We start from the raw sequence: 27,687 nt of genomic DNA, 5'->3' as shown, positions 1-27,687 counted from the left end.
GTGCCGAACTGACAACTTTTAAATTGGCAAAGTCTTTCTCTCGGAGTTTGTGAAGCCACTGTAATTGGCATTTACACATGGCGGCAGCAACACCTGTTAGTCTCATCCTGGGTTTTTGAGCTGTCTGAGCAAGAAGAAAGACAGAAAACACAGACATACACTTTTTCACCCACCTGGATCAATGAAAGATCCTCTAAATGTAGCCTGAAGAGATGATTTCTGAAAGAAAAGACAAAAAAAAAAAAAAGGTTTAAATTTTCTCGCAAATCAGAACACAAGTTGTTTCAGAAGGGTGGGCGGGAATTGTGGCTATAAATAGAGATTTTTATGGATTGCAACATTTCGAGTGAATCCATGTGTGATAGCAATTGGCCAATGTTGTGAGAGGAATGTTTTGAGCTTTTTCAGAGGAAAACAAGTCTATAAATAAAACAGAGGTTTCAGAACTAAATTGCCAAATTAATTGCTGAATGAATCTCATTAATATGCTCCCTATACACATCCACTTTCAATATAACTTGACATAACAGTTCAAGTTTGGTTTTTCATTTGATCCGTATACCTGGCTGAAGGCTAACCATGTATTACAATCAATAACCTCTTATGCAAAGTGTGCAGCCTACTGTCAATTTAATGAGCCGAAACTGGACCTTGCCTAAGGATAAGATGCTTTTTTGGAGCAGCAGAGGATTGTAAATGCTGCCTGCATTTTAATTCTGGGAAACAAAAATACAACTAAATTTGTTCCTCCAAACATCTTGGGTTGAGTATACAATCTAGTGTAGCAATATATTGTTCTGCCAACTCTAATCTCAAATGTAATTTTCTATGTGGAACTACAAATCACATATCCGTCCGACATGATTTTACATCCATCTGTGAACGACGGAAGCACAAACACATTTGCTAAAACAATATGGTACATAACCTGAAAGCGGAGCCTGTCTTATTGTATAAGAGAGTACATGATAAATCAGGTTGCTGTGATTAAGGTCCACTTACTGAATCGACATGTCTATTGATTGTGTTTCACTGCATTACCGTTGAAGCCTTTTGAGCTTCTCACTATCAATGGCTCCTTTGCACAGACCACTAGGCCATTATTTCTGTAATGACCATGCAACTATCAATATAGAGGTATTCTGATCATACTGTGCTCGTTGTAGGTTATTAATTACTATTTCTTTTTGTTGTTGAATTTAAATGCAGTTCTGTGGAGCATCAGACACAATTTGATCTAGTCAAGTAGGTCAACATCCTTTGAATGGATATTCTTTGTTGGTCCTAGAACAATACGCCTTAGGACATATGCAAATGTCCTAACCATGAGATACCCCTAATATGAGGAAATGCCCTTAACTTTAACCATAACTCTACAATCTGATTGGTTAATAGAAAATTTATTCCATGACTAGCAAGCCTGAGGCATGATTCAATATTCCACAATCTAAGTGTCTGTACTTTGACAGGTCTGCTCAGTCTGGTGTTGGTAATTGGCAGAAATCTTCCTTGAGCTGCTGCGCATCTTCACCAGAACCCTGTTGTTCAGTGACCTTGATGAAGCAGCAACTCAGCTGGAGAACCTTTGCACAGTCCATTAGGCCAGACTGTGGGTGTGTTTCTGAGGCCTTGAGCACTGAAAACCCATCTGCTCCAGGGATAACCAGTTGAGCCGAAAGCATCATGGAGTTCAACCAAGACAAGACTTGCGTTTTCCTCTTCACAGCTCAATTTGAACAATATTGATCCACAGCACTTGACTCATCCTATCCATAGTGATGGACATTAACAACAGAAAGATGGGCAGTCTGTTTACAGTGATCGTCACCTCCACAAATTGCTACGGTTCTCAGTAGAGATGCACTGATCTGATAACCATTTTTTAATGTATCTTTGAGGCTGATAACCGATTTATTAACCTATATAAAATATAATAAAAAAGTAAAATTCAATAAAATAAAACTAATAAAATATATGGAAAAACTTATTTTAATGGCAGAATGGCAAAAACTAAGAATACATTTTTAACCAATAATCATTCAACAAATTTATTAATTTATTCAATAATCATTTAACAAATTTTATTTTCATTAAGTGTGTGTGTGTGTGCGCGTGTGTGGGTGTCAGGGGCGTTTCCTCAGAAGAGGCAAGGGAGGCAGTGCCTACTCAAAAAATTGGATAAGAGAATAATCCATAATACAAAAATAAAACAATGCTTCCATTGTATGATCCCCACACATGACAAGCAGGAAAAAAATTGTAGGCTAAATCGTGTGCTCACTTTACTAAGTCGTTCCCTCGATTTATAAATCGTGCTCACAACATACTAATTCACTTCCTCGATTTGCTAAATCAAGGGATCAAAATAGTATGTCGTACGCACGATTTAGTAAATCGAGGGAACAAAATAGTATGTCGTACGCACGATTTAGAAAATCGAGGGAACAAAATAGTATGTCGTACGCACGATTTAGTAAATCGAGGGAACAAAATAGTATGTCGTACACATGATTTAGTAAGTCGAGGGAACAAAATAGTATGTCGTACGCACGATTTAGTAAATCGAGGGAACAAAATAGTATGTCGAACGCACGATTTAGTAAATCGAGGGAACAAAATAGTATGTCGTACGCACGATTTAGTAAATCGAGGGAACAAAATAGTATGTCATACGCACAATTTAGTAAATCGAGGGAACAAAATAGTATGTCGTACGCACGATTTAGTAAATCGAGGGAACAAAATAGTATGTCGCACGCACGATTTAGTAAATCGAGGGAACAAAATAGTATGTCGTATGCACGATTTAGTAAATCGAGGGAACAAAATAGTATGTCGAACGCACGATTTAGTAAATCGAGGGAACAAAATAGTATGTCGTACGCACGATTTAGTAAATCGAGGGAACAAAATAGTATGTCATACGCACCATTTAGTAAATCGAGGGAACAAAATAGTATGTCGTACGCACGATTTAGTAAATCGAGGGAACAAAATAGTATGTCGCACGCACGATTTAGTAAATCGAGGGAACAAAATAGTATGTCGTATGCACGATTTAGTAAATCGAGGGAACAAAATAGTATGTCGTACGCACGATTTAGTAAATCGTGGGAAAAAAATAGTATGTCGTATGCACGATTTAGAAAATCGAGGGAACAAAATAGTATGTTGTACGCACGATTTAGTAAATCGAAGGAACAAAATAGTATGTCGTACGCACGATTTAGAAAATCGAGGGAACAAAATAGTATGTCGTATGCACGATTTAGTAAATCGAGGGAACAAAATAATATGTCGTACGCACGATTTAGTAAATCGAGGGAACAAAATAGTATGTCGTACGTACGATTTAGTAAATCGAGGGAACAAAATAGTATGTCGTACGCACAATTAAGTAAATCGAGGGAACAACTTAAGGCCCGTCCACACGGAGACGAGTTTAGCTGTATACACAAAAATTTTGTATATTATAGGCGTTTCGTTCAGACGGATCTGGCGTTTTCATAAATATGAAAACGACGACATTGCGTTTTCGTGTGTACAGCCAATGCGTATATTTGGTGAAACAATGATGTCATCACCCCAAGTGTCGACCCTAGTCAGACACCGCTAACAGCAACAACAACAATAGCGGACTACATGATTGTGTTCATGCTGAAGATGCTACTGAGCCTATTAGCTTTACTAAAATAAAGCTTTATTTCTAAGCTTTACTAAAGTTTGTATACAGCGCACAAGGTTTATGCGCATGCTCCAAGTCTTACTCTCCATTTTTAGTGTATCCCTGTGGCAGAATTACAGCACCAAATACTGATCTGGCATGTATTATACTACATCGTTTTCAGTCGTTTAAAGGTGCTACAGAGGATGTTTTGTTTTATACATTTTTGCAATATTACTTGAAACTGTCTTGGCCCTCTGGCTTGTCAATCACTGCCGTGACGTTCCTTGTGAGAGACGAGCGCGGCTGCGCACTCCAGTAACTTCCCACACTCCACAGGCGCTGCATGCAATATTTTTGTCAGGAGACAGGAGTAACAACTGCAGATTATGAGTTACCTGCAGTGAGTCCGACATAATGAATCCACTAACACGACACAGCGAATGCCGGTGGTAAACACTCGTGTTCCAATACTTGTGCATGAGTTTTGGGAGGCATTCCCTCGAAATGAGCTGTGAAGGAGGGGGTTGTTCTTATGCATGCGCTCATTTAAAAAACTCACTAACAGTCTTTGGTTTCTCAGTCGACGAAAAGATCCTCTGTAGTACCTTTAAGGCAGGAAAACACCAAGCCGATGGTCGGCCGTCAGGCAGTTTTTCTTCGTCGGCCGACTAAGTTTTCTCAGTGTGTTCCACACCATCGGATGAAGTTGGTCCTCGTCTGCCTTTTTTCGGCCGATTCGACATGTTGAATCGGTGTTGGAGCTCGTCGATCCATCGGGCCATCTGATCATTCTGATTGGCTGTTCACCTACTGCCACCTGCTGTTTCGGAAAGGCATTTCATATCACGCAGGCGCAGAACTGACGTGCGTCAGCGACGGCTTGGTGTGTTCCTGCCTTTGACAGGTGATGTTGCCATGACAGAGTGTTAGGATGATTAGGAAAGAATATGCCACCGCTACGTTTACATTACGCCTCCACTGTCCTTTTGCCTTGTGTTTAAATAAAAAACATTTAATTAAGTTGGATAACGGCCGCCGCCGCTCCATATTTAAAGAGTACGCGCGATCGCTGAAAGTGAAAGTAAACGCGCGCGCACATTCAAACGCATTTTGAAAGCGGCTCCCTGATGAATGCAAGTATCTTCCAATATGAAAGCTATTTTAGGCTGGGCAGCGTAAGTTGTAACCATCTCTTAGCTCTGTATCAAAGAAAAAGTGGGTCTTATTTGCACTTTGAATATTGAGAGGGTGCGATTATGGTTGCACTTATTGTAAAGTGTTACCATAAAATTTAATAACAGTTTTCTCTTAATCTTATTAAGCACAAACAGTAAGGTTTCATTTGTTAACATTAGTTAATGCACTGTGAACTATCATGAACAATGAATGACCATTTTTATTAACTAACATTATCAAAGATTAATAAATACTGTAGCAAAGATATTGCTCATTGTTAGTTGATTTTGGTTAATACATTAATGCTAATAAATGAGACCTTATTGTAAAATGTTACCATTTTTATTTATACTATTTTTATTTCTATGATCAGTTTGTGGAAAGGAGTTCAGTTAGGAGGACAAAAGTTGTAGAAGCTCATAAATCATGTACAGTAAGATCTGAAGACACTGAAATCATACAGAAGTCAGTCAGTTGAGTTTGTGGCAAAACCTTTTACAGTGCTTGAGTATTGTTGTGTTTTCCTGCATATGATAATTCATACTCAGAAAGTAGAACTGAATGACATTCATTACAAGATGATTAGTTAAAACATTTCAAATACACCTGCAGAATATTTTTTCTAGTCATGTATTTTGCCATTGAGGATTTCTTAAAAATAGTGTGTAAAAATCTTGTCTCGTCCCGTCTCGTCTCGTTAACTCAGTCTCGAGTCTCGTCTCGTCTCGTGAGATACCCGTCTCGTCACACCCCTATTAATTACATATTAATTGTTAATGTAAAAATACAAAATAAGAGTTATAGTTGGCTTTCTACTTTTTTTGATAGAGTAAAATGTGACAACATTAAGTGTAAATGGGACATGAATTTACATTTCTTATACATTTTGCCTCCTCATTTAAGAACACCACTGCATGCTACTGTGTGTGTATAATCCATAGTGCTTTGTTTCTATATTTATTTTATTCTACTCATATTTTATTTGTGTTTAACCAATGAGGAATAATATATCCCATTGTAATTTGTCTAAAATAAGTCTTATATATTTGCCTATTTTACTTAATAATATTAAAAAGTAGCATTTTATCGGCTGACATTGATATGACTGTTTTGTGCAACTCTAGTTCCCAAACTCAATCTAAAAAGGGCATTACTGAATTCCTTCAGCTCCAGATGTTTGTATTCTTCTTGTTTGAGGGGTTTGCTGTCTTCAAACCTGAACCAAAGTACACAACATGTTGACAGAGCAAATAATTTGCTGCAACTGAGCTTTCTGATCATAATCAGATATATCTGGTATATCTGGAAAAACTTAGTCCTACTGTACAACTGTCACAGACACGTCAGGTTCCACCTCCCTGCAATACCCAAGCACACAATCACCGGAGTTCTAATCACCGCCACCTGCACGTCATCACCACAGTAATCACCAGCACTATATCTGCCACACTCACACACACAGTCATTGTCCGCTCTCGTACGTATCACAGATTAATGTATACTTACCTCAAGGACTCCTATCTGCTACATACCTGCTTCCAAAGTCTCCAGTGTCTCCAGTGTCTCCAGTGTCTCCAGTCTTCCTCCTGTGTGCTTCTCCGTGTGTGTGAGTGTTCCCCGTCTTCAGTCATCTGGTTCATCTCCAAGGAACTCCATCTACAAACCACAAAGGACAGTATCATTCTCCTATCATCTCATCAAACTCTCCATTTACCATTTACTCACCTGATCTCTGCTGTTATCAATAAAACTACCATACTTGCTTTTACATCTGCCTCCGTGCCGTCTGTACTGTAACAGAAGACCGGTCCTAACAAAACGACAGGATATCAGCATGAGCCAACCAGACCCATTCCAGGAGCTCGTAGACGCGCTGCGCCGAGCACTCACTCCACCACAACCATCGTCACCAGCACCTGTCACCGCTTCCTCGTTCAATTCTTCGCTCCACTCACCAACCATGCACGCCAGTCCCATGGCCAGGCCGGCGCCCTACTCTGGATCGGCGGAGGATTGCAGCGGATTCCTCCTGCAATGTGAGCCGTTCCTGGAGATGCAATCGCATCTCTTCCCCACTGACACCGCTAAGATCGCCTTCATCATTTCACAGCTGCAAGGTAAAGCTCTCCGCTGGGCGGACGCACTCTGGATTCAGACAGGCTCCGTGGTGAAATCCTATCCAGCCTTCGTCTCTCATTTCCGCAAAGTCTTTGGAAAACCCCTCTCGGATTCATCAGTCGGTGAGAAACTCTATAATTTGAAACAAGGATCTAACTCAGTGAGTGATTATGCCTTGCAGTTCTGTACTCTGGCTTCCAGCAGCGGGTGGAATGAACAAGCCCTCATCACCTCTTTCCGCCAGGGTTTAAAGCCGAAGTTGCGATTGCATCTCGCTACATACGAGGACACCATCGGCCTTGAACGCTTCATCCAACTCGTAGTTGTCGCGTAGGCACTCGTATGCAGTCGTGTCTCGAAGAACACCAGGGCCAGCCACTTTCACACTCCCTCCTCCGTCGGTCCGAACCCGTCAGCTCCCCAGAACCAGCCAGTGAACCCATGCAATTGGACACCTCTCGCCTCTCTCCCACCGAACGCAAACGAAGGCTGACCCTGAATTTATGCCTCTACTGTGGTTCTCCTGGGCATGAGCTCTCCGCATGCTCAATCCGCCCTCCAAGACCTCTGGTGAGTGCCATCATTCCCTCCATAAAAAAGATGAAACCACTCACCACTGTTGTAAACCTTACTGCTGTAAATGTATCTGTTCCAGTTGTCACGCTCCTCGACTCAGGGTCAGCCGGGAACTTCTCCGGTGCCCTCTGCCATCAACTCAACCTCAAAACCTCGCCCTCGCCGTCCATCTACCAAGTCCATTCCATCACCGGAAAGCCCCTGAGCCACAAGAAAATCAGTCGTTGTGTGGGACCGCTGCAACTCCGTGTCGGGATCCTAAACGTTGAGGATATTCATCTGCTGGTTCTGCATTGATTACTGGTCTCTCAACAAAATCACCGTCAAATTTCGCTATCCACTTCCCCTCATCCCAGCGGCCCCTGGAACATCTCCGTGGTGCCACTGTGTTCACAAAGCTGGACCTCCGCAGCGCATATAATCTCATCCGGATACGCGAGGGGGACGAGTGGAAGACCGCCTTTGTCACGCCCACCGGCCACTACGAATACCTGGTCATGCCCTATGGACTAGTCAACGCCCCCTCCGTATTCCAGGATTTTATTCATGAGGTGCTCCGGGAGTTTCTCCACAAGTTCGTGTTGGTATATAGCGACGACAACCTCATTTACTCCCGGAGCATGGCCGAACATCGCCACCATGTTGCGGAGGTCCTCAAGCGCTTACGGCAGGTCCAACTGTTTCTCAAGGCGGAAAAATGCTCCTTCCACCAGTCATCTGTCTACTTCCTGGGATACTTCATTGATCACAGTGGCATCCGGATGGACGAGGGGGTCCTCTCCCAGCAGCAGGGGCAGCCAAGTAGACTCCATCCATGCGCCTTCTTCTCCCGTAAGCTCAACCCGGCGGAGGTCAACTACGACATCGGTGACCGTGAGCTCCTGGCCGTCAAGCTCGCGTTGGAGGAATGGAGGCATTGGTTGGAGGGAGCCAAACACCCCTTCCAAGTGCTCACCGACCATAAAAACTTAGAGTATCTCAACTCTGCTAAAAGACTGAACCCTCGTCAAGCTCGCTGGGCAATGTTCTTCTGAAGATTTGACTTCACTATCTCCTATCGTCCTGGCTCCAAAAATCTCAAGGCTGATGCCTTATCCCGTCTCCATGCCCCTGACGAGAAAAATGAAACTCCAGAACCCACTCTTCCAGAATCCCTCTTCGTGAGTCCCATCCAGTGGTCCGAGGAAACTTTGCCCTCCTCCAATGTCTCCAACCACACTCTGCCGGGTTGCCCGCAAGGACTCCAATACATCACCCGATCACGACGCACTCCACTAATCCATGCAGCTCACTCATCACTTGGCACTGGTCACCCGGGGGTCAATGACACCCTCTCGCTGCTGAAAGAGCTCTTCTGTTGGCCCAACTTGGCCAGGGATGTCAGAAGGTACGTGCAGGGCTGCAGGGAGTGCGCCATCTCCAAGAGCCCTCGTCATCTGCCGGCCGGCAAGCTCAATCCTCTGCCCGTTCCTGAGCGACCATGGTCACACCTGGGAGTGGATTTCATAACAGATCTCCCACCTTCAGACGGTCACACCTGCATCCTAGTGGTAGTGGATCGATTCTCCAAAGCCTGCCGACTCATTCCTCTCCAAGGTCTACCTACCGCTCTAACTACAGGAGAACTAATGTTCAACCACATCTTTCGTTACTATGGAATTCACGAGGACATCGTATCTGAGAGAGAGCCCCAGTTCATCTCCCGAGTCTGAAAAGCCTTCCTGTCCCTCCTGGGTGTGACCGTAATTCTGTCTTCCGGATACCACCCTCAGACGAACGGGCAGACGGAACGGAAGATCCAGGAGATCGGCCGCTTCCTGCGTACCTGGGGGGGGCGTGTACTGTCACAGACACGTCACCAGCACTATATCTGCCACACAGTCATTGTCTGGTCTTGTACATATCAAAGACTAATGTATACTTACCTAAAGGACTCCTATTTGCTACTTACCTGCTTCCCAAGTCTCCAGTGTCTCCAGTGTCACCAGTCTTCCTCCTGTGTGCTTCTTCGTGTGTGTGAGTGTTCCCCTTCTTCAGTCATCTGGTTCATCTCCAAGGAACTCCATCTACAAACCACAAAGGACAGTATCATTCTCCTATCATCTCATCAAACTCTCCATTTACCATTTACTCACCTGATCTCTGCTGTTATCAATAAAACTACCATACTTGCTTTTACATCTGCCTCCGTGCCGTCTGTACTGTAACAACAACAGGTCAAAAGAGTCTTTTCATTTGAGCCATTACCACTGATGTGCACTTCTTTGTAACACCAGCAATACATTTTGATGTTTAGAGAGATCCAAAAATTCCAGCTGCATTACTTTTAACTCTTTAGCCGAGTCAGACTTGATAATGATGTGTTGCACTTTGGAGCAGGTTCTGAGAGCTAACTAACACTTTCCATCTCGTTACTTTCAAGTAAAAAAAAAAAACAATCTGTTCAAGATACAATGAATCACTAGTGAAGTGAACGGTAATCCTTGCTTCTCAGAGAAAATGTAATTATTCTAGCGCTCTCGGCCCTGTGGGTGAATGAACTGTTACAGTGCCTCATATCAAACCATTTCTGCGGTTGTCACAAAATAATTGCTTAGAGACCATCCAGGCTGCTGACAGATCGGGAATATGAGATTAATTTGGCTGAAGATGTATGGCAGGACAGTGTGAAAGTCTATGTGGAAATCATCACACTCATTAATTAGAGCTGGACACAGGAACTCCTATCCTATTCTCACATTCATGGTGCGATTTTTTTTTTATGAAAGTATCTGTTGATGAGTAGGCTCTTTGCTGTTCTTTGTCTACCACAAAAGTCCTGCGATTTCATTGCATGGCTTTGTGAAGCCTCAGATTATGTGTCAGTTTTGGGCTAGTCATGGGAAACCTGGCAATTGTGACATTTTCACAGTGGGTGTCAATTTAGTGTTGCTGAAAATATAGTAAAAGATGAATGTATGGCTTTGCAGACACATTGTCAGAACATCTGACACTGAAACACACTCGTTCGTATAATGAGACACATGGACTGAGTCCTAATTAAATTTCATATGGTGATGGAAGAACCATATGAATTACCATGGCCATTACCTTGCGCCCACGATTAGTTCGTTCTGGCCTGGGTCAAAGGTCAGCTGTGAATAATCAACAGTGCCCTCTGCTCTGAACCGATGGATCCAAGGCTCGATTTCTGCAGAACAAGAAAGGATACATGTTAGCGCACATCATTAACATACACACACAGATACTGTTGCATATTTTTTTTATATTTCCCATTCAGTTTGTGGGCACCAGAATGCATTCATGTTTGTTTGTGTGCGGGTGTATGGTATGCATAGCAAATGCTCTTGCTGTGGCGCCTTTCATATTAACCTCTGGCCTCAGCATGAAAGCCTCAATCTTGACCTGTCTAACATCTTTTTGCCTACCTACCTCTGTGTAATGGGATAGCTGCTGGGTTAGCTGTTCCAGTAATGCTATAATTAGTTAAGTTGTGCTACTGGTCATTGCCTTTTTTCCAGCTCTGGGGTGTAGTTTCACATTAAAGTGCCTTTCTAAAGTTACTCACTAAAGTTACCTTTCATGCAGTGTGTAATATAGCTGTTTGTGAATTTAAAAGGTCTGCAAACATTTAAAGATTAAAGTGCATGACAAATAAAGTTATTGTCTTAAATGAAAGAATTTATTCTGAAATATTCTGCCGAAACGAGTCATCAGCAATTCTAGTCTCACCTCCTGTTACAATACCTATGTAACAATGTAACAAATTTGCATAATGCCAGTCTATGGTCTTCATTGGCTGCCTACGAACAAAATCTACTTTTACCCGCCTTCAAACACTGTAGTTGTAGCTGAGACCTGAAAAAATTTGGTTCATGTTGTGAACATGTCGAGAAGATGCTGTTTTCTGCATTGCAAATCCACTTTGCATGCACTTTAAAAGGATGAGGACTCATGTTGGAACTGATACAGAAAATCCAACGCCATAGTTTCTTTTTGTATCACTGTGTATACAAGTGCTGAGGAAGCTTCTGGAGCTGAAATTTAGATCTGGTAATAGGTGTTTCATTTCTGACATGTGCTATGAGTGGTAGACCAATCACGACAGACTGGGCCGTCTGACCAATCAGAGCAAAGTAGGCTCAGGGGAAGGAGGGGTTTAGAGAAATTAAGTGATTTGCAATGTATATTATGAGAAAATTCAAGTGTTTTTGACCCTTGGATGCATGTAAACCTATTGTAGGAGACCTACAAAACAAAATTAAATACTTTTAAAGTTGCATAATTTAGCTCTTTAACACATACAGTGGCATGAACAAGTATGTGAACCCCTTGCAGAATCTGTGAAAATGAGAATTATTTTAATAAAATAAGTGAGATCATACAAAATGCATGTTATTTTTTGTTTAGTACTGTCCTGAGTAAGATATTTTACATAAAAGATGTTTGCATTTAGTTCACAAGACAAAACAATAGCTGAATTTATTAAAATAACCCCATTCATAAGTATGTGAACCATTGATTCTCAATACTGTGTGTGGTTACCTGATGATCCACGACTGTTTGTTTTGTGATGGTTGTTCATGAGTCTCTTGTTTGTTCTGAGCAGTTAAACTGAGCTCTGTTCTTCAGAAAAATCCTCCAGCTCCTGCAGATTCATCAGTTTTCAAGCTTTTTTGCATATTTGAACCCTTTCCAGCAGTGACTGTATGATTTTGAGATTCATCTTTTCACACTGAGGACAACTGAGGGACTCAAACTCAACTATTAAAAAAGGTTCAAACATTCACTGATGCTCCAGAAGGAAACACGAGGCATTAAGAGCCGAGGGGTGAACACTTTTGAATTCAAATATCAAGGTAAAATGTACTTAATTTTTCTACTTAAAACATGCAAGTATCTTCTGTTGGTTCCGAAGGGCAGTACTAAATGAAAAACAATGATATTTAAACAAAATAAGAAAAATTGTGACATCTTCATCCTGTTCAAAAGTTTTCACCCCTCGGCTCTTAATGCCTCGTGTTTCCTTCTGGAGCATCAGTGATTGTTTGAACCTTTTTTAATAGTTGAGTTTGAGTCCCTCAGTTGTCCTCAGTATGAAAACACAGATCTCAAAATCCTACAGTCACTGCTGTAAAGGGTTCAAATATGCAAAAAGATGCTTGAAAACTGATGAATCTGCAGGAGCTGGAGGATTTTTCTGAAGAACAGAGCTCAGTTTAACTGATCAGGACAAACAAGAGACTCATGAACAACCATCACAAAACAAAAAAAACAGTCATAGATCATCAGGTAACCACACTATTGAGAATCAATGGTTCACATACTTATGAATGGGGTTATTTTAATAAATTCAGCTATTGTTTTGTCTTGTGAACTAAATGCAAACATCTTTTATGTAAAATATCTTACTCAGGACAGTACTGAACAAAAAGTAACATGCATTTTTTATTATCCCTCTTATTTTATTAAAATAATTCTCATTTTCACAGATTCTGCAAGGGGTTCACATACTTTTTCATGCCACTGTAGATTGTTTACGGGTGCAACTGACAATATTATTCAAAGTTCACAGAATAAGTATCTTAACACTCTGTGATATTTAGCAAAAGCTGTTTACAGCATTGATAATAGTAAGAAATGTTTCTTGAGCAGCAAATCAGCATATTAGAATGATTTCTGAAGGATCATGTGACACTAAAGACTGCAGTAATGATGCTGAAATTCAGCTTTGCCATTACATGAATAAATTACATTTTAAAATATATTCAAATAGAAAACAGTTATTTAAAACTGTAATTATATTTTACAATATTACTATTTAAACTGTATTTTTTATCAAATAAATGGTGGGCATTAGAGATTTTCTTCAAAACTACTATAATAAAGATATTACGACATGCAGACATTACAGACATGCAGATAGAGAAATATTAACTTTCTTATCCTTTGTGCTCTGCAAACCATAGTGAATACAGAATAATTTAAAAGCCTAGTAAATGGATGAAAAAGAATCTACATCATTTCTTCAGTAAAATTTATTTTATTTCAATAATCAGTTAAATAGCTTTACTGAAGAACAAAGCTTCCCCTAACTCATGTGGGGTTGTTTTTCTTCTGAAGAAGAACGTCTGAAGCATACAAAAGGAAGCCAGAATTCCCCAAAGATCCACAGCATCAGTTACCACAATGTTCCTCCATAAATCTTGCATGTCTCTATGGGATAGCCCTAACTCCAGCAGGAGTGGAACTGAAATGTTGTGAATGTGGAGACACTTGGTGTGGTTCTCTAGTGTTTCTGAGAATTGGTTTCATACGTTGAGAATGTAAATTAATTCTTTTAAGGCTCCTTGATGATTTAAAAGCTTAAAACCTGGGTGTAGTCCACTCATGCCGACTAATGGTGGACGTTCATGTTCGGTTAATCTTTGTGTTCTTCTTCAGCATATACTGAATATGTTAAAGGTTTCATTAAAATAACAGATTTCTACGTACTATTGAAACAAGTACAACTCGAATCGTCTTGCAAAAACATTTAACTCAAGAGTCATATGTGTGAAAAAGCCACTTTAGCAATGAATGTCATAAAAAAATAGCATGAAGATGTAAAACAATGTGGGCAGTTTCCAAAAGTCATCCTCAGCATGGAAGCAATTTAAAGCTTTCAAGGTCCCGGCTGTCAAAACTTCAGGAACTCTTGCCTAAGATTTTTTTTTTCTTGAAATGTCAAGGACTGTTTCTTGTAATAGACATTAATATGTTTGCTCGTTTCAAAAATTCTTTAAGTACAGGAAGGAACATCTGACAAGCCGCAGCTGTGTAAATGTTGGGGTCTTCTGGCGCAAAGTTGCTCTTAAACAAATTATCTAGCCAAAATTACACAGGGAGGAGTTCAAGACAAACTTGTAACTAAAATGAGACAAAACCACTTTACAAAGAGTGTGTATTGTTACCAAATGTTGGCACTCAATAATGTTAAATAATGAAAAAAAAAAAACCTTAAATAATTAACATTTATTCATTTAGCAGATGCTTTTGTTAAAACTGACTTACAAATGAGAAAATTTTACTGCTAAAAAATGTTTCTGTTAAATTACAAAACTAGAACCACTTTACAATAAGCTTGAATTCGTCAACATTAGTGTCAGGGTTATCTCTGTTTGTTGTTTTTCTGTTTGCCTGTTCAGGTCTAGTCTGTGCTTCTTAGTTGCATACTAGTTTGTTAATTAGTCCTGTCCTCGTTAGTATCCTTGGTTACTGAGTTGATTAGTCCTTCAGGTGTGTCTAGTTAGTTTCTCCCTTTGTTTGCTGTGTATATATACCCTGTGTTTTCCCTTAGTCTTTGCCAGTTCTTGTTTGTGTTAATGGTGTTTTCCCCTGTTCTCCTGGAAAGTCCACTTTCAAGGATTCTTCCTCATCATGAGAGTTTATATACATCATGTTACGTAACAATTAGTTAATGCATTAGACATTGAACTTACAAAAAGCATTCTTTAAAGAATTTGTTAATTTAGGTTAATGTTTATAACTTATAAATATACTTTTGTTCATTGCTAATTCATATACCTTTGCATTAACTAAAACTAAAGCTTATACAACTTGAACATATTATATGTATCGAATAGCATGAAACAAGATTTATAAATGCTGTAAAAATATTCATTATGATTTCATGTTAGCTATTGCAGAAACTAATGCTAATGTATAAAACCTTAAGTATTACGCCAAACTACTTTAATTCCATTTTTTTTTTCCTGTGATGAATTAGAAGAACCATTTTTTGTGCCCCAAAGAGCTTCAGTGAGCAGTTCTTCTTTTGTGAAGAATATTTAAATAATCTAAAGAACCTTTTTTCACTATAATGAACGGAAAGGTTCCATGGATGTTAAAGGATTAGTTCACTTTAAAACAAAAGTTACCCCAAGCTTTACTCACCCTCAAGCCCATGTATATGACTTTCTTCTTTCAGATAAACACAATCGGAGTTATATTAATATATGAAGATCGCCTTCCGTATTCAATTTACAAAGAAAGTGTAACACCTCTCGCAGTTCAAAACACTTATGCTACGACGTCCTACGCCTTCCATATTCAACTTCCGTATTGATACGACATCAGTTACTCTTTCTTCGAAATACGGAATACGGAAGGCGGTCTGGCGGAAGCTAGATATTGTACTGTATAACTTGTTAAATGTGGATATTTTTCTTACACAAACACATCACTTTGCTTGAGAAGGACATTATTTACCCCCCCGGAGCTGTGTGCAGTACGTTTTGCTTTGGATGGATGCACTTTCTTGAGCTTTATACTAGGGGTGTCATGAGATCTCACGATCTCATGATGTTGCCATGACAGAGTGTTAGGATGATTAGGAAAGAATATGCCACCGCTACATTTACATTACGCCTCCACTGTCGTTTTGCTTTGTATTTAAATAAAAAACGTTTAATTCAGTTGGATAACGGTCGCCGCCGTTCCATATATAAAGAGTACACGTGATTGCGAAAGTGAAAGTAAACGCAAGGGCGCATTCAAACGCGATTTCAATACCCGCACATTTTGAAAGCGGCTCCCTGATGAATGCAAATATCTCTCAATATGAAAGCTATCTTAGGCTGGGCGGTGTAGTTGTAACCATCTCTTAGCTCTGTAATTAAGAAAAATTTGGTCTTATATGCACTTTGAATATTGAGAGAGTGCGATTATGGTTGCACTTATTGTAAAGTGTTATCATAAAAATTAATAACAGTTTTCTCTTCTTATTATTTACTAGTACAAACAATAAGGTTTCATTTGTTAACATTAGTTAATGCACTGTGAACTATCATGAACTAACAATGAATGACTATTTTTATCAACTAACAAAGATTAATAAATACTGTAGAAAATATATTGCTTGTTAGTTGATCTTGGTTAATACATTAATGTTAATAAATGAGACCTTATTGTAAAGTGTTACCATTTTTATTTATACTGTTTTTATTTCTGTGATCAGATTGTGGAGAGGAGTTCAGTTAAGAGGTCAAAAGTTGTAGAAGCTCATAAATCATGTACAGTAAGATCTGAAGAGACTGAAATCATACAGGAGGGAAGTCAGTCAGTTGAGTTAGTGGCAAAAACTTTTACAGTACTTGAGTATTGTTGTCTTTTACTGCATATGATAATTCATACTCAGAAAGTAGAACTGAAATGACATTCCTTACAAGATTATTAGTTAAAACATTTCAAATACACCTGCAGAATATTTTGTCTCGTCTCGTGAGATACCTGTCTCGTTACAGCCCTACTTTATACTTGCTGATCCCATTCACTGCCATTATAAAGCTTGGATGCATCGGGATATTTATCAATATAACTCTGATTGTGTTAATCAGAAAGAAGAAAGTCATATACACCTAGGATGACTTGAGGGTATAAGTAAAGCTTGGGGTAATTTTCATTTTAAAGTGAACTAATTCTTTAAAGGTTCTTGGAAACATCAGTGCTAAAAGAACCTTTATTTTTGAGAGTGATATGTATTTCAGTTTTAAGTGAACAGTTTTTAAAGTTTCAGTTAAGATTAATTATGCTATTGATTTATATGTAAAATTACTTATTATGAATCATTGCTGATTCATACAACCTTTACATTCATATCTGCCATGCTGATGTCTACAGAGGAAAAAAATGGTGTAGAAAATGTTATTACTCTGAAATTGCTAGTAAATTTCACAAATGATTACACAGAAAGGGCATTAAATTAAATTAAATTAAAGTTTTTAAAGTAAAAAACATTAATTATTACTTTTAATTATTTGACAAATAGTAAAAAGTGTCTGTTTCTGCACCAAGCCATGCAGCAAGAGCTCCGACAAGCCTGTGCAGACAACACTCCTACTGATCATAAGATATGTACTGTACCTGTGGGGAACCATCTGCTTCTTAAACCTGTCATTGTTTTCCCAGAAAGTAAAAAAAAAAAAAAAAAAAAAAAAAAAACCCACTCAAGTCTAAACAAAATACAAACCTGACTCACTATGAATGTGCAACATCTGTCCAGAACATTATTGTACAAACCGGCACTCATGAGCAGAGCACTATGTCTTCATGCCGGAGATATTAACATTTCTTTATTGTCAACCAGTGTGCCTTTATACAGAGATCTAACATTACAGCTCTGCTGGAGTTCAGGAATAGCTAAGAGGACATATATTTATCTTCTTTATAGTCTGTAGGGCAGAAAGTCGACTGTCCGTGGTGTCCTTCCCAGTTTTTGATCCCAAACAGACAAGGATTATGCGGTCCATGGAGAAATGTGTCACCACACCACTCTGCAGAAGAGAGCAGAGGTGTTCCATTTAGGAAAACACAGACTTGCTCCCAGTGTCTCTCTTTTGGTCTGGATCGACACACGCATCTCCGTGACTCAACCCTTTTTATTGATTTTTTTCAAAGAGGCTGCTAGGAACATTCTCCACTATAAATGCAGACTGCAAGCTTGATTCAAAAAGGCAAATTTAAGGAGAGAGCAAAATGTTTCTCTCAGCCTTCAATTCACTCCAAATTGGCTTACTGGGTGGCATTACAAAGTCTGAAAGGTTTAGATTAAAAAAAAAAAAAAAAAAAAAAAAGGCCCATCAATCACTCTTCTCTATATAGCCTTTGTCAAGATAAGCACAGCACCGCCTGTGTGTTTGACTATAATTACAGAGGAAACTATTTCACAAAGCACGAAATTTCAGAGAAACAGAAGGTATTTATTAAGGCAGTATGCAAGTATCAAAGGTGTGAAAAGCTTCAGTAATCAATGCCGTTTGTATCTATGTTGAATTCTAGTTCGCCATAGTGATATTGAGACAACATTTGATAATTGGACATTTATCTAACTTAATTTTAAAGTTACTGAAGTAGCAAATGCTGTTATCTTGCATACACATAACACATTATCAATACATTAACATTTTTCAAATCCGTTAAAGGATTGTTACGCTGCAATAATTAGGTCGGCCGGAACCGAGAACATTTCCTATAACACTAGATATACCTGTACATCAGAACAAGAATGGCATCTACGCTAATATCTGTCTCTCTGCTTATCCTGAGGTTTGCCGGGTGCTGGATCCAGGCCGTATCCAGGTCAGATGGAGAACCTGCGTCTGGACCTGACTACAACGTAGCCCATGATCCCCGTATCCGCTTACATATATTTATATATAATCGATTTTTAATCTCTATAATAAAAATGTACAATTCAGATTTTGATCTCCATATACATTTACATATATATATCTTCCAAGGGGTTTTTTCCCTCCTAGGACTTTTTTCCCAGTGCTAGCACGCTGGGTTTTTCTCCTAGGGGGTTTTTTCCACCCCTGGAAGTCAGCCGACATTGGCTTAATGTAGCACCATCTTGTATATGTTACATATTACCACGCTTGTTTGTACAGTTTTAACCACTTCCCTTTTTTTTTTTTTTTTTTTCTGTGCTTCTAATATGTAAAGCTGCTTTGAAACGATTACCAATTGTAAAAGCGCTATATAAATAAATTTGACTTGACTTGACTTGACTTGTTATTCTAAGCGAAATACAAATGAAGAACATTGCAAGCAATTTATCATAAGAGCCAAAAACATTTGCAGTACACAATGCCAAGTTTCAAATATAAATTATTAGTAAACAAACTACCTATAGATCAGAAATGAAATGCAGAAAAGTAAACAAAAAGAGGACATTAAGTACAATTAAATAAAATATTTAATATTTATTTAAAGGGCTAGTTCACCCAAAAATGAAAATAATGTCATTTATTACTTACCCTCATGCCGTTCCACACCCGTAAAACCTTTGTTAATCTTCGGAACACAAATTAAGATATTTGTGTTGAAATCTGATGGCTCAGTGTGGCCTGCATAGCCAGCAATGACATTTCCTCTCTCAAGATCCATTAATGTATTAAAAACATATTTAAATCAGTTCATGTGAGTACAGTGGTTCAATATGAATATTATAAAGCGACAAGAATATTTTTGGTGCGCCAAAAAAACAAAATAACGACTTATTTAGTGATGGCAGATTTCAAAACACTGCTTCATGAAGCTTTGGAGCGTTATGAATCAGCGTATCGAATCAACGGTTCGGAGTGGCAAAGTCACGTGATTTTAGCAGTTTGGCGGTTTGACACGCGATCCGAATCATGATTCGACACAAAAGATTCATAACGCTCCAAAGCTTCATGAAGCAGTGTTTTGAAATCGGCCATAACTATTTAAGTCGTTTTTTTTTTTTTTTTTTTTGGGCACCAAAATATTCTCGTCGCTTTATAATATTAATATTGAACCACTGTACTCACATGAACTGATTTAAATGTTTTTAGTACCTTTATGGATCTTGAGAGAGGAAATGTCATTGCTGGCTATGCAGGCCTCACTGAGCCATCGGATTTCAGCTAAAATATCTTAATTTGTGTTCTGAAGATGAACGAAGGTCTTACGGGTGTGGAACGACATGAGGGTGAGTCATTAATGACATTATTTTCATTTTTGAGTGAACTAACCCATTAAATTTATATTAACACATTTAAAGGCCCACTGAAGTGTCTTGGAACGTGCAGCATGTGGAAGTGAAAGACTGTAAGTTTTGAATATCTCCTAAATGTGCATTTTGTCATTACTATGGATTACACCAGCTTATTCATAACCTTAAGGCTAACATATTCAAACTAAAAGCTAAAAAACTTCAATTTTGATTTCCGGGGGACTTTAAATACTTTCACTTCAAATCCGCTAAATCCCAGCATCAGCCCATTCAAAAATACCAGTTCATTGACAGAAACCAAACTCCACTTCCCTTTGTCAGCAAAAGCCTCTAAGTCCACAGAAGAACCAATCAGAAGACACAAATCTTATGATTTCAAGATGAATGATGGTGTGCATATGAGCCGGCTTTCAATTGCCAAGCTGCAAGTTTTTATCATGTTTTGTCCATTATTACAATGGCAATGACAGGATTTCATTAAGTAGAAGGTAAACCCAGCAGTGTTCCTTGTGCTGCTGTAAAACTGAAAGAAACAGATGTTTTACTATGTCTTGATGTCCAAAGAGGTGGACTTAGAGGTTTTGTGAAAAAAGCACACATGGACTTAGCTGGAGCAAAAGACAGTCAAATTTGTTAAATACAAATGAATTAACTAAAGTGACATCTTTGAAAATAAGACATTTCAATAACTGACTAATAGTCTTTTCATTACCATTAAAGTGAAATTACTGAACCTAAATATAGGAGCCTGATAAAAAAAATGCTCATTTCAGATGGGCTTAAAGGTTTTGCATCTGAACTCTTCATATATATAGCAGGAGTTATTTTGTAGTTGTTGCTCGATACAATGGATTTATAACTATATACAAGAGCTTGTACAGAAAACACAGCATATCTGAACTCCAGATGAGAACTGAGGCCATAAAGGGCATAAGGAGTTCAAGGCTTTTTTTAGAAGTCTTAGTAGAGCAGTTCAACAAACACATAAGAGAAAACAAGAAAAAGCCAGTGCCCGCAGATCCCAGTGCTCTTTGAATAAATGTTTTTACTGAAGAAGGGGTTTTGTTGGCTGGCGTGCAGGTATTTGGTTTTGCAGCAGGGTGGCTGTTAAATGTGTATACTGGGGCTCGTTCAGTGATCTGAAAGCTTTGATTCAAAAGCTCAGTCAAACAAGGAGAATGGAGATTATTTGAGCTACCATAAGAATCGCATTTTCAAAACGGTGCCAATGGACCATTATGGGTTTGGAATGAACAGTGTGTGTGTGTGTGTGTGTGTGTGAAACAGACCTCCCTGTCGCTGCTGGGTATAAACGTCATTCCCACTGCATTCACTGTGCATATTTAATGAATGGGGTGCTAATTAAAAGGTTTGTGTTTTAGTGTTTGTGTGTGTGAGACGGGTGTTAAGACACTGAAAGTCACACTAATTCTGGAACACAGATGGTGAACTGGCATACGGACACATCTTAAAAATCAATGGTTAATTAGATGCTAGTTTGTGTTACTACTCACTAGGTCATGCTTACCGACGGCTTTGTTCTCGATGAGTTCACTTAGTTAGAGCTGATTACTAAGCTAAAACATTGACCTTGCCTTTCCACTCCATTAGCCCCAATAGACCTCCTTTGGTTTTGACATTCAGCTCCACAATTACTTACTGAATTCCACCAGCTAAATTTACATTGATTATAATACATGCTCTCCAGGCAAGGAAGTCCTGTAATTTAAGCTGGAGGGTAGGTGACTGAGTTTGTCAATGCAATTAGGTCTCTATGATTTGGCCCAAAACATACTGTTTAGGGAAAATGGATTTAGTGCTGTAGTCATGTCTCAAGGACTATTTACAATCACATGACCCAAAATTCATTATAAATATACTGTAACAGCATCATATAATCCTGCTATAAAATATATTTACTTATATTAAATGACCAGTCTGTTGACTGATGTTGATTTATGTATATACATATACGTACACACGTTTCATTAAAAAACAATTTTTTGGGGATAAGATAATATAAAACCATTTTCAAGTCCAATCGCTCTATCAGATCAGATCCCAAAAGCCTTCTTAATAAAGGCCTTCTGAAGCGAAGAGATGCGTTTGTGTAAAAAATATCCACATTTAACAAGTTATGAAGTAAATTATCTTCCATATTCAACATTTGAAGAAAGTGTAAAACTCTTGCAGTTCAAAAAACTTACGCTACGTCCTACACCTTCCCTATTCAACTTACGGAAAAAAGGTAACTGCCGCGACACCAGTATACACTTTCTTCGTAACTTGAATATGGAAGGCAGTCTGGCGGAAGCTAGATATTTTAATTCATAATGTGTTAAATATGGATTTTTTTTTTTTTTTACACAAACGCATCACTTCGCTTCAGAAGGCCTTTATTAACCCCCCGGAGCCGTGTGAAGTACGTTTATGATGGATGGATGCCCTTTCTTCAGCTCATACTCATTGTTTCCGTTCATTGCCATTATAAAGCTTGGATGCATCAGGATATTTATTAATATTTCTCAGACTGTGTTTATCAGAAAGAAGAAAGTCATATACACCTAGGATGGCTTGAGGGTGAGTAAAGCTTGGGGTAATTTTCATTTGAAAGTGAACTAATCCTTTAAGTCTGGCGTAACAAGTCACCATTTTCGAGTCCAATCACTCTATCAGATCAGATCCAAAAAGCAAACAACAAATAGTGATAATATACATCATGATCCCAACCTTTACCTCCATACCGTTATCTCAATTGTTTAGACAGTGATTCATCTTTTCTAAATCATGAAAATAAAATATTGGTGTTCAGAAGCCTGGAGACTGTATTGTACACTGTGAGTTTTGAAATACTTAGCTTAAAGGTGTGCTATAAATGGAAAATGCTCATAAACAGCTGATGAGATAGTATTTTTACTTGAAACGGAGCAATTTTTTGGACCCGGAAACAGTGTTTGATAAGTCATGGCTTAACAAGCTGACAGAAATAGTGGTGCATATCTCAGCAAGCACTATTAATTAACATGCCAAATCAAGAACAGAGCTCTCCGGTAACTTGCTATCATGCTGTGTTATGAGGGATAGAAATGCTGACCTGTGTGAGAGATGAGTGGATGTTCAGCTCTGTGGCAGGGGGATTCCGGGGCCCGTGTGGCCCCCCGGCAGGGCACTCCTCTGGGGAACAGCAGCAGCAGGCTGTGCAGCAGGACTAGGCAGCGGGCCAGGGGCGTTCCCTCCGTGAGGGGAGCCATGGGGGTCCACGGGACTCTGCTCAGTGCTGCTGGGGCAGGGGCATAGGGTGTTGGGCATCTGCCACAGAAATCTGCAGAGAAAATGAGAGAAAGATTGAAGGAGTGTGATATGGTTTGATTGATTTTCTGGTAAAACTTTATAATAACTTTCATAACCTTCATTATTAAGTCATTAAAAAAAAAAAAAAAAAACTTATATAAAAGATCATTATTTGACGCCAGGACCTGATGATAATGACTTTGCTATTACTGTAAATTATTCCAGTTATGCCATTAGAACAAACGATTTTTTAATAAACAATTTTTAACAATTTTGTCTTTTCTTCTTTTATTTTGAGTCTATGTTCAGCTGGGAGGATTTCAAAACTAGAGTGAAGGGGATGAGTATGATCTTTAAATATTGCAATTGCCATTTTTTTCCAGAAAATAAGTCCTGGAAAATAAGTGTTAGATTTCCATTACATGAAACATATATAACCCTGCCATAAACCATGGTTAAAATATGTGTGCTAATGTTAAAACTCCAAAATTTCCTAAGAAGACCAAAGCCTTGTCTTGCCTTCTTATGGATTCTACAGTACATTACTTTAGAGGTTAATCAATGATAATTGTTCCTAAATATTTAAAATTCAAGCAGATGCATAACATTAAAAAAACATAACATAAATAATGAGGTAAAATCATTGTATCAATAAATTATACATTTTAGCGCTCATTATGCGAAAATAAAGCATTCCAAGGACCCATGTAATGCAAATTACATGGGGAAAGTGCCTGTAATTTCCATTATGTCTCTATGATTTAGCCTATAACGCACTGTTTAGGGAAAATGTGTTATTTTTTTTTTTTTTCACCAAGCATACAAAAAAAAAAGAAAGAAAACAAAATGACTTAAGTGATAAAAAGGGAAACAAATATTATATATAAATTATTATACTCCTAAATAAATACATTTATATATTCTTTTAAATATTTTAATGTTATATATTTTTTAAATATTTTTAAAAAGCTCAGTATATATTTAATTTATACCATTCTATGTACTGAGAATAACATAAGATGAAATACTGAAGTAAAAGAGTGTCAGGCACAGAGTGTAGCCAGATAAAGAAAATGCAGCTGTTGAGGTCATTACATTCATCTCCCCAACCTCCTGCATGCTCATCTTTGACCTTTGACCTCACTTCCACGAATCAGCACAGGGAGCTGCACTCTAGCTCCTCTGAAGTGGCCTACACTATCAGTGAACATAGTAAACACGCTCCACAGGGGCCCTCACACTGTTCACATTCAGCCAAAAAATATAGTTTTGCGCTCCTGAGAAACTTACAGTGTGGCTAAAGAATTAAGTTCAGACTCATGGGCTGAAGAGCAAAAACTAGCAGTGGTCTGATATTTGCCCATAAAGCACAATCTATAAACAGTGCCAGGTTTATTCCTCATTTTCTTTTCTTTTCTTTTCTTTTCTTTTCTTTTCTTTTCTTTTCTTTTCTTTTCTTTTCTTTTCTTTTCTTTTCTTTTCTTTTTAAAGCTGCAGTCCGCAATTTTTCCTTTTTGTCGCCATCTCTGTTTGAACCATGCGATTGCAGTCATATGCGGAACAGTTATCTGTACGTGCGTTGGGCATCGGCTCAGCTCGTCAGCGCGGATGAATCTAATGTTTGCTGTCAGTCACCGCACCGGTGGATACTGTACTTCAGAATCACAGATTCTATGTCTTGAAAGTATGACCAAAATAAGAATTGTCACTGGAAAATATCATCTGAACAAGTAAGTAACATGTCTGCCACTTTTGTTCTGACCAACTGAGGAAAAAAGCATTAGGCCTACAATAAATCACAGTGCCAATGATGATTAAATCTAACGATTGCTTAGCTCGAATCATGCCAAACCGGGCAAATTATTATTACTGTTATATTGTTCTCAAATTGTTAATGTTAACAACATCAGCATTGCGTGACTGTATTTAGTGTGTATTAGCATTTCCTGTAGATTTCAATTTCTGTAGCCACTCCACAGTCTGAAGTCTTTTGTTTTTTGGCTAAGGCTGAATCTCCAGTTGTCACTGATGATTGTCATTTAGATCTTTCTGGATTACAATGATCCGCTACCAGCAGCGTCCTCACGTGATATAACTGACTAGCCTCTCGACGAGACTCCTTCCTTTCTGTTTACAGATGTGACGTAATGACACACAGAGGAACTGCTGCATGCTCGAATTTCCCGCGGAAATCCGCCATGTCGCTCTTATTATAAAACATTATTACAAGCTTACTGTTGTGAATCGAGACAAGATAATTAGATAGTTTTGGCTGGTTATGTACTTGCTCAAAAATTGATTTTGGATCATTTTTAACCAAAAAAAGTTGCGGACTGCAGCTTTAAATACTTACAACTAGCTAAGTGTAAAAAATAATGTATATTAAAGGGGTACAGTTCACACAAAGTCATCAGTGGTGTTGTTCTATTGCCGTATGCCCTATACTGCCTATATACTGTAATGGCAGTGAATAGCGGCCAGCATCGAGCTTTAAAAAAAAAGATGCAAAAGTATCACAGAATGGTCCCATGCGACACGTGTTGTATTTTCCAAGTGTTCTGGGGGTATACAATTAGTTTCAGTGAAAAACAAACCAAAATTAATTTTATTATTTAATGAAAATCCTGACCTTTGCCATTGGTCTTTTGTGCATAACTGCACATTCATGATTCAGATGTTCAGATGTTCTGCACATTCATGATTCACATTCTGCACATTCAGATGTTCAACTCGGTAAAGAAAGTCCATGGAAACTTTTTGGGGATTTCTAGCTGCTGTATTTCATGTCACGTTTTTATTGATCTTGATTTCTCACAAATTGTGTGCTTTTTCTAGACGAGTTGGAGTGAACTGCGGTGGTAATACATAGAGTCTCATAAATGTGCAGTCGTGCACAAAAAACCAAGGGCCAAGATCAGGGTTTTCTTTAAATAATACATACCAAACTGTATCGTATATACCCCCTGTTTACTTAGAATATATGGCACATGTCACATGGGATCATTCTGTGATACTTTTGCATCTTTTTTTAAAGACTGCTGCTGGTCACTATTCACTGCCATTACATGGATGAGCACAAGAGGGACATTTTTTTTCCCTTTTGTGGTCAGAAACAGAAAGAATGGCATACTGCATTAGAACAACACCAGGGTGAATAAATGATGACTTACTTTTTGGGTGAACTATCCCTTTACAGTGAATCATGGACAGTAATACACTCCTAGGCAAAAAAATGGGCAAGGCCAAAAAACAAAACAAAAGGCAAAATATTTAGTGATCTTTTAATGGTCTTAACCATTTTAATCATAAACTGGTCAGGAAATTAGCAAGAAACACTCTAGATAAAATAACTTCGCACGGAATAGCCAACGCTATCTCACAACCGTACATATTTTACGAGGTAGCTAATTTGTACAAATTCATACGATTTGTCTAAACCCAATGACGGGTATATTTAGGGGCGGGGTTAGAGGTAGATCATCCTTACGAATCCATACGAATTTGGCAACTTGTAAAATACGTACAATTTAGCAAAAAACGTATGAATTAGCCACCTCGGAAAATACGTACAAATTGCTGCGAGATCAGGTTGGAATGGCCTTCCCCTATGTTTTCTTTATAAGTTTAAGCCTTGTGGGTAAACTGGCAGACAGTTATTTACAGAAAGTCAGTGTTGTTCCACTTAATGTTAATGACTTCAAACAGTTCATGAGTAGTTGAAAAATGTCTCCCAGTTAGTTTGAGTTTAATGTGAGTCCATACTATATGGTTCAAATCTGGACTCTGATTATTTAAGCAGTGCATTTGCTTAAATTTAGCTAATTTCCTGACCAAAATGTCAATTAAAAGCTTAGTGTTTAGCTATTTCGGGCTTTGCCCCCCTTTGTTTTTTCTTTGCCCAGAAGTGTACTACACCAGTGTTGTTTTAGTATCTATGAGATATTATCACTTTTACTAATATTTTTAATTTTTATTTTTATATTTTCCATTTCAGTTAAAGTTTCAGTAATTTCTTGAGTGTTTTTGCCATTTTTATTGTTTTGGAAGGACATGAGGATAAGAATATAATAGCATAATTTTCGGTTTTTAGGTGAACTATGAAATGAAATGAAAGTAAATGAAATACCAGGAGTCCCTGTTTTGTAGGATCTGATTGGATGTGACTCTACAACAGCACCTCAAAGCAAAGAACCACTGTAGTGCCTTAACCTGTCAATCAAAAATCCCTCTATCTTTCCTTTCCTATAGCCTCTCTACACTATGACAGTACAGATGAAATTGAATCAGTGCGCGCGAAGGGCAGTACAAAACTCGATTACGCCAAAGTTGCTCTCATCAGCAG

The 27,687-nt window shown here is 38.5% G+C and overlaps 1 protein-coding gene across 2 annotated transcripts in view; it reads right to left on the bottom strand.

Moving 5' to 3' along the window:
* sema5a (sema domain, seven thrombospondin repeats (type 1 and type 1-like), transmembrane domain (TM) and short cytoplasmic domain, (semaphorin) 5A) overlaps positions 1–27,687 on the bottom strand; it is a 180,289-nt gene that overhangs the window by 106,730 nt on the left and 45,872 nt on the right. For both annotated transcript variants that reach the window (XM_067377842.1, XM_067377843.1), the window contains exons 2-4: positions 23,149–23,376; positions 10,628–10,727; positions 174–219 (exon numbers count right to left, since the gene is read on the bottom strand). In XM_067377842.1, coding sequence (XP_067233943.1) covers positions 174–219; positions 10,628–10,727; positions 23,149–23,305 — 303 coding nt within the window. In that variant the 5' untranslated portion in view covers positions 23,306–23,376. The remainder of the gene's footprint in view (positions 1–173; positions 220–10,627; positions 10,728–23,148; positions 23,377–27,687) is intronic.

The sequence above is a fragment of the Chanodichthys erythropterus genome, chromosome 23 (genome assembly GCF_024489055.1).
Source record: "Chanodichthys erythropterus isolate Z2021 chromosome 23, ASM2448905v1, whole genome shotgun sequence".
In the NCBI taxonomy this organism is placed as follows: Eukaryota; Metazoa; Chordata; class Actinopteri; order Cypriniformes; family Xenocyprididae; genus Chanodichthys; species Chanodichthys erythropterus.
This window is presented reverse-complemented; position numbering and strand designations above follow the sequence as displayed.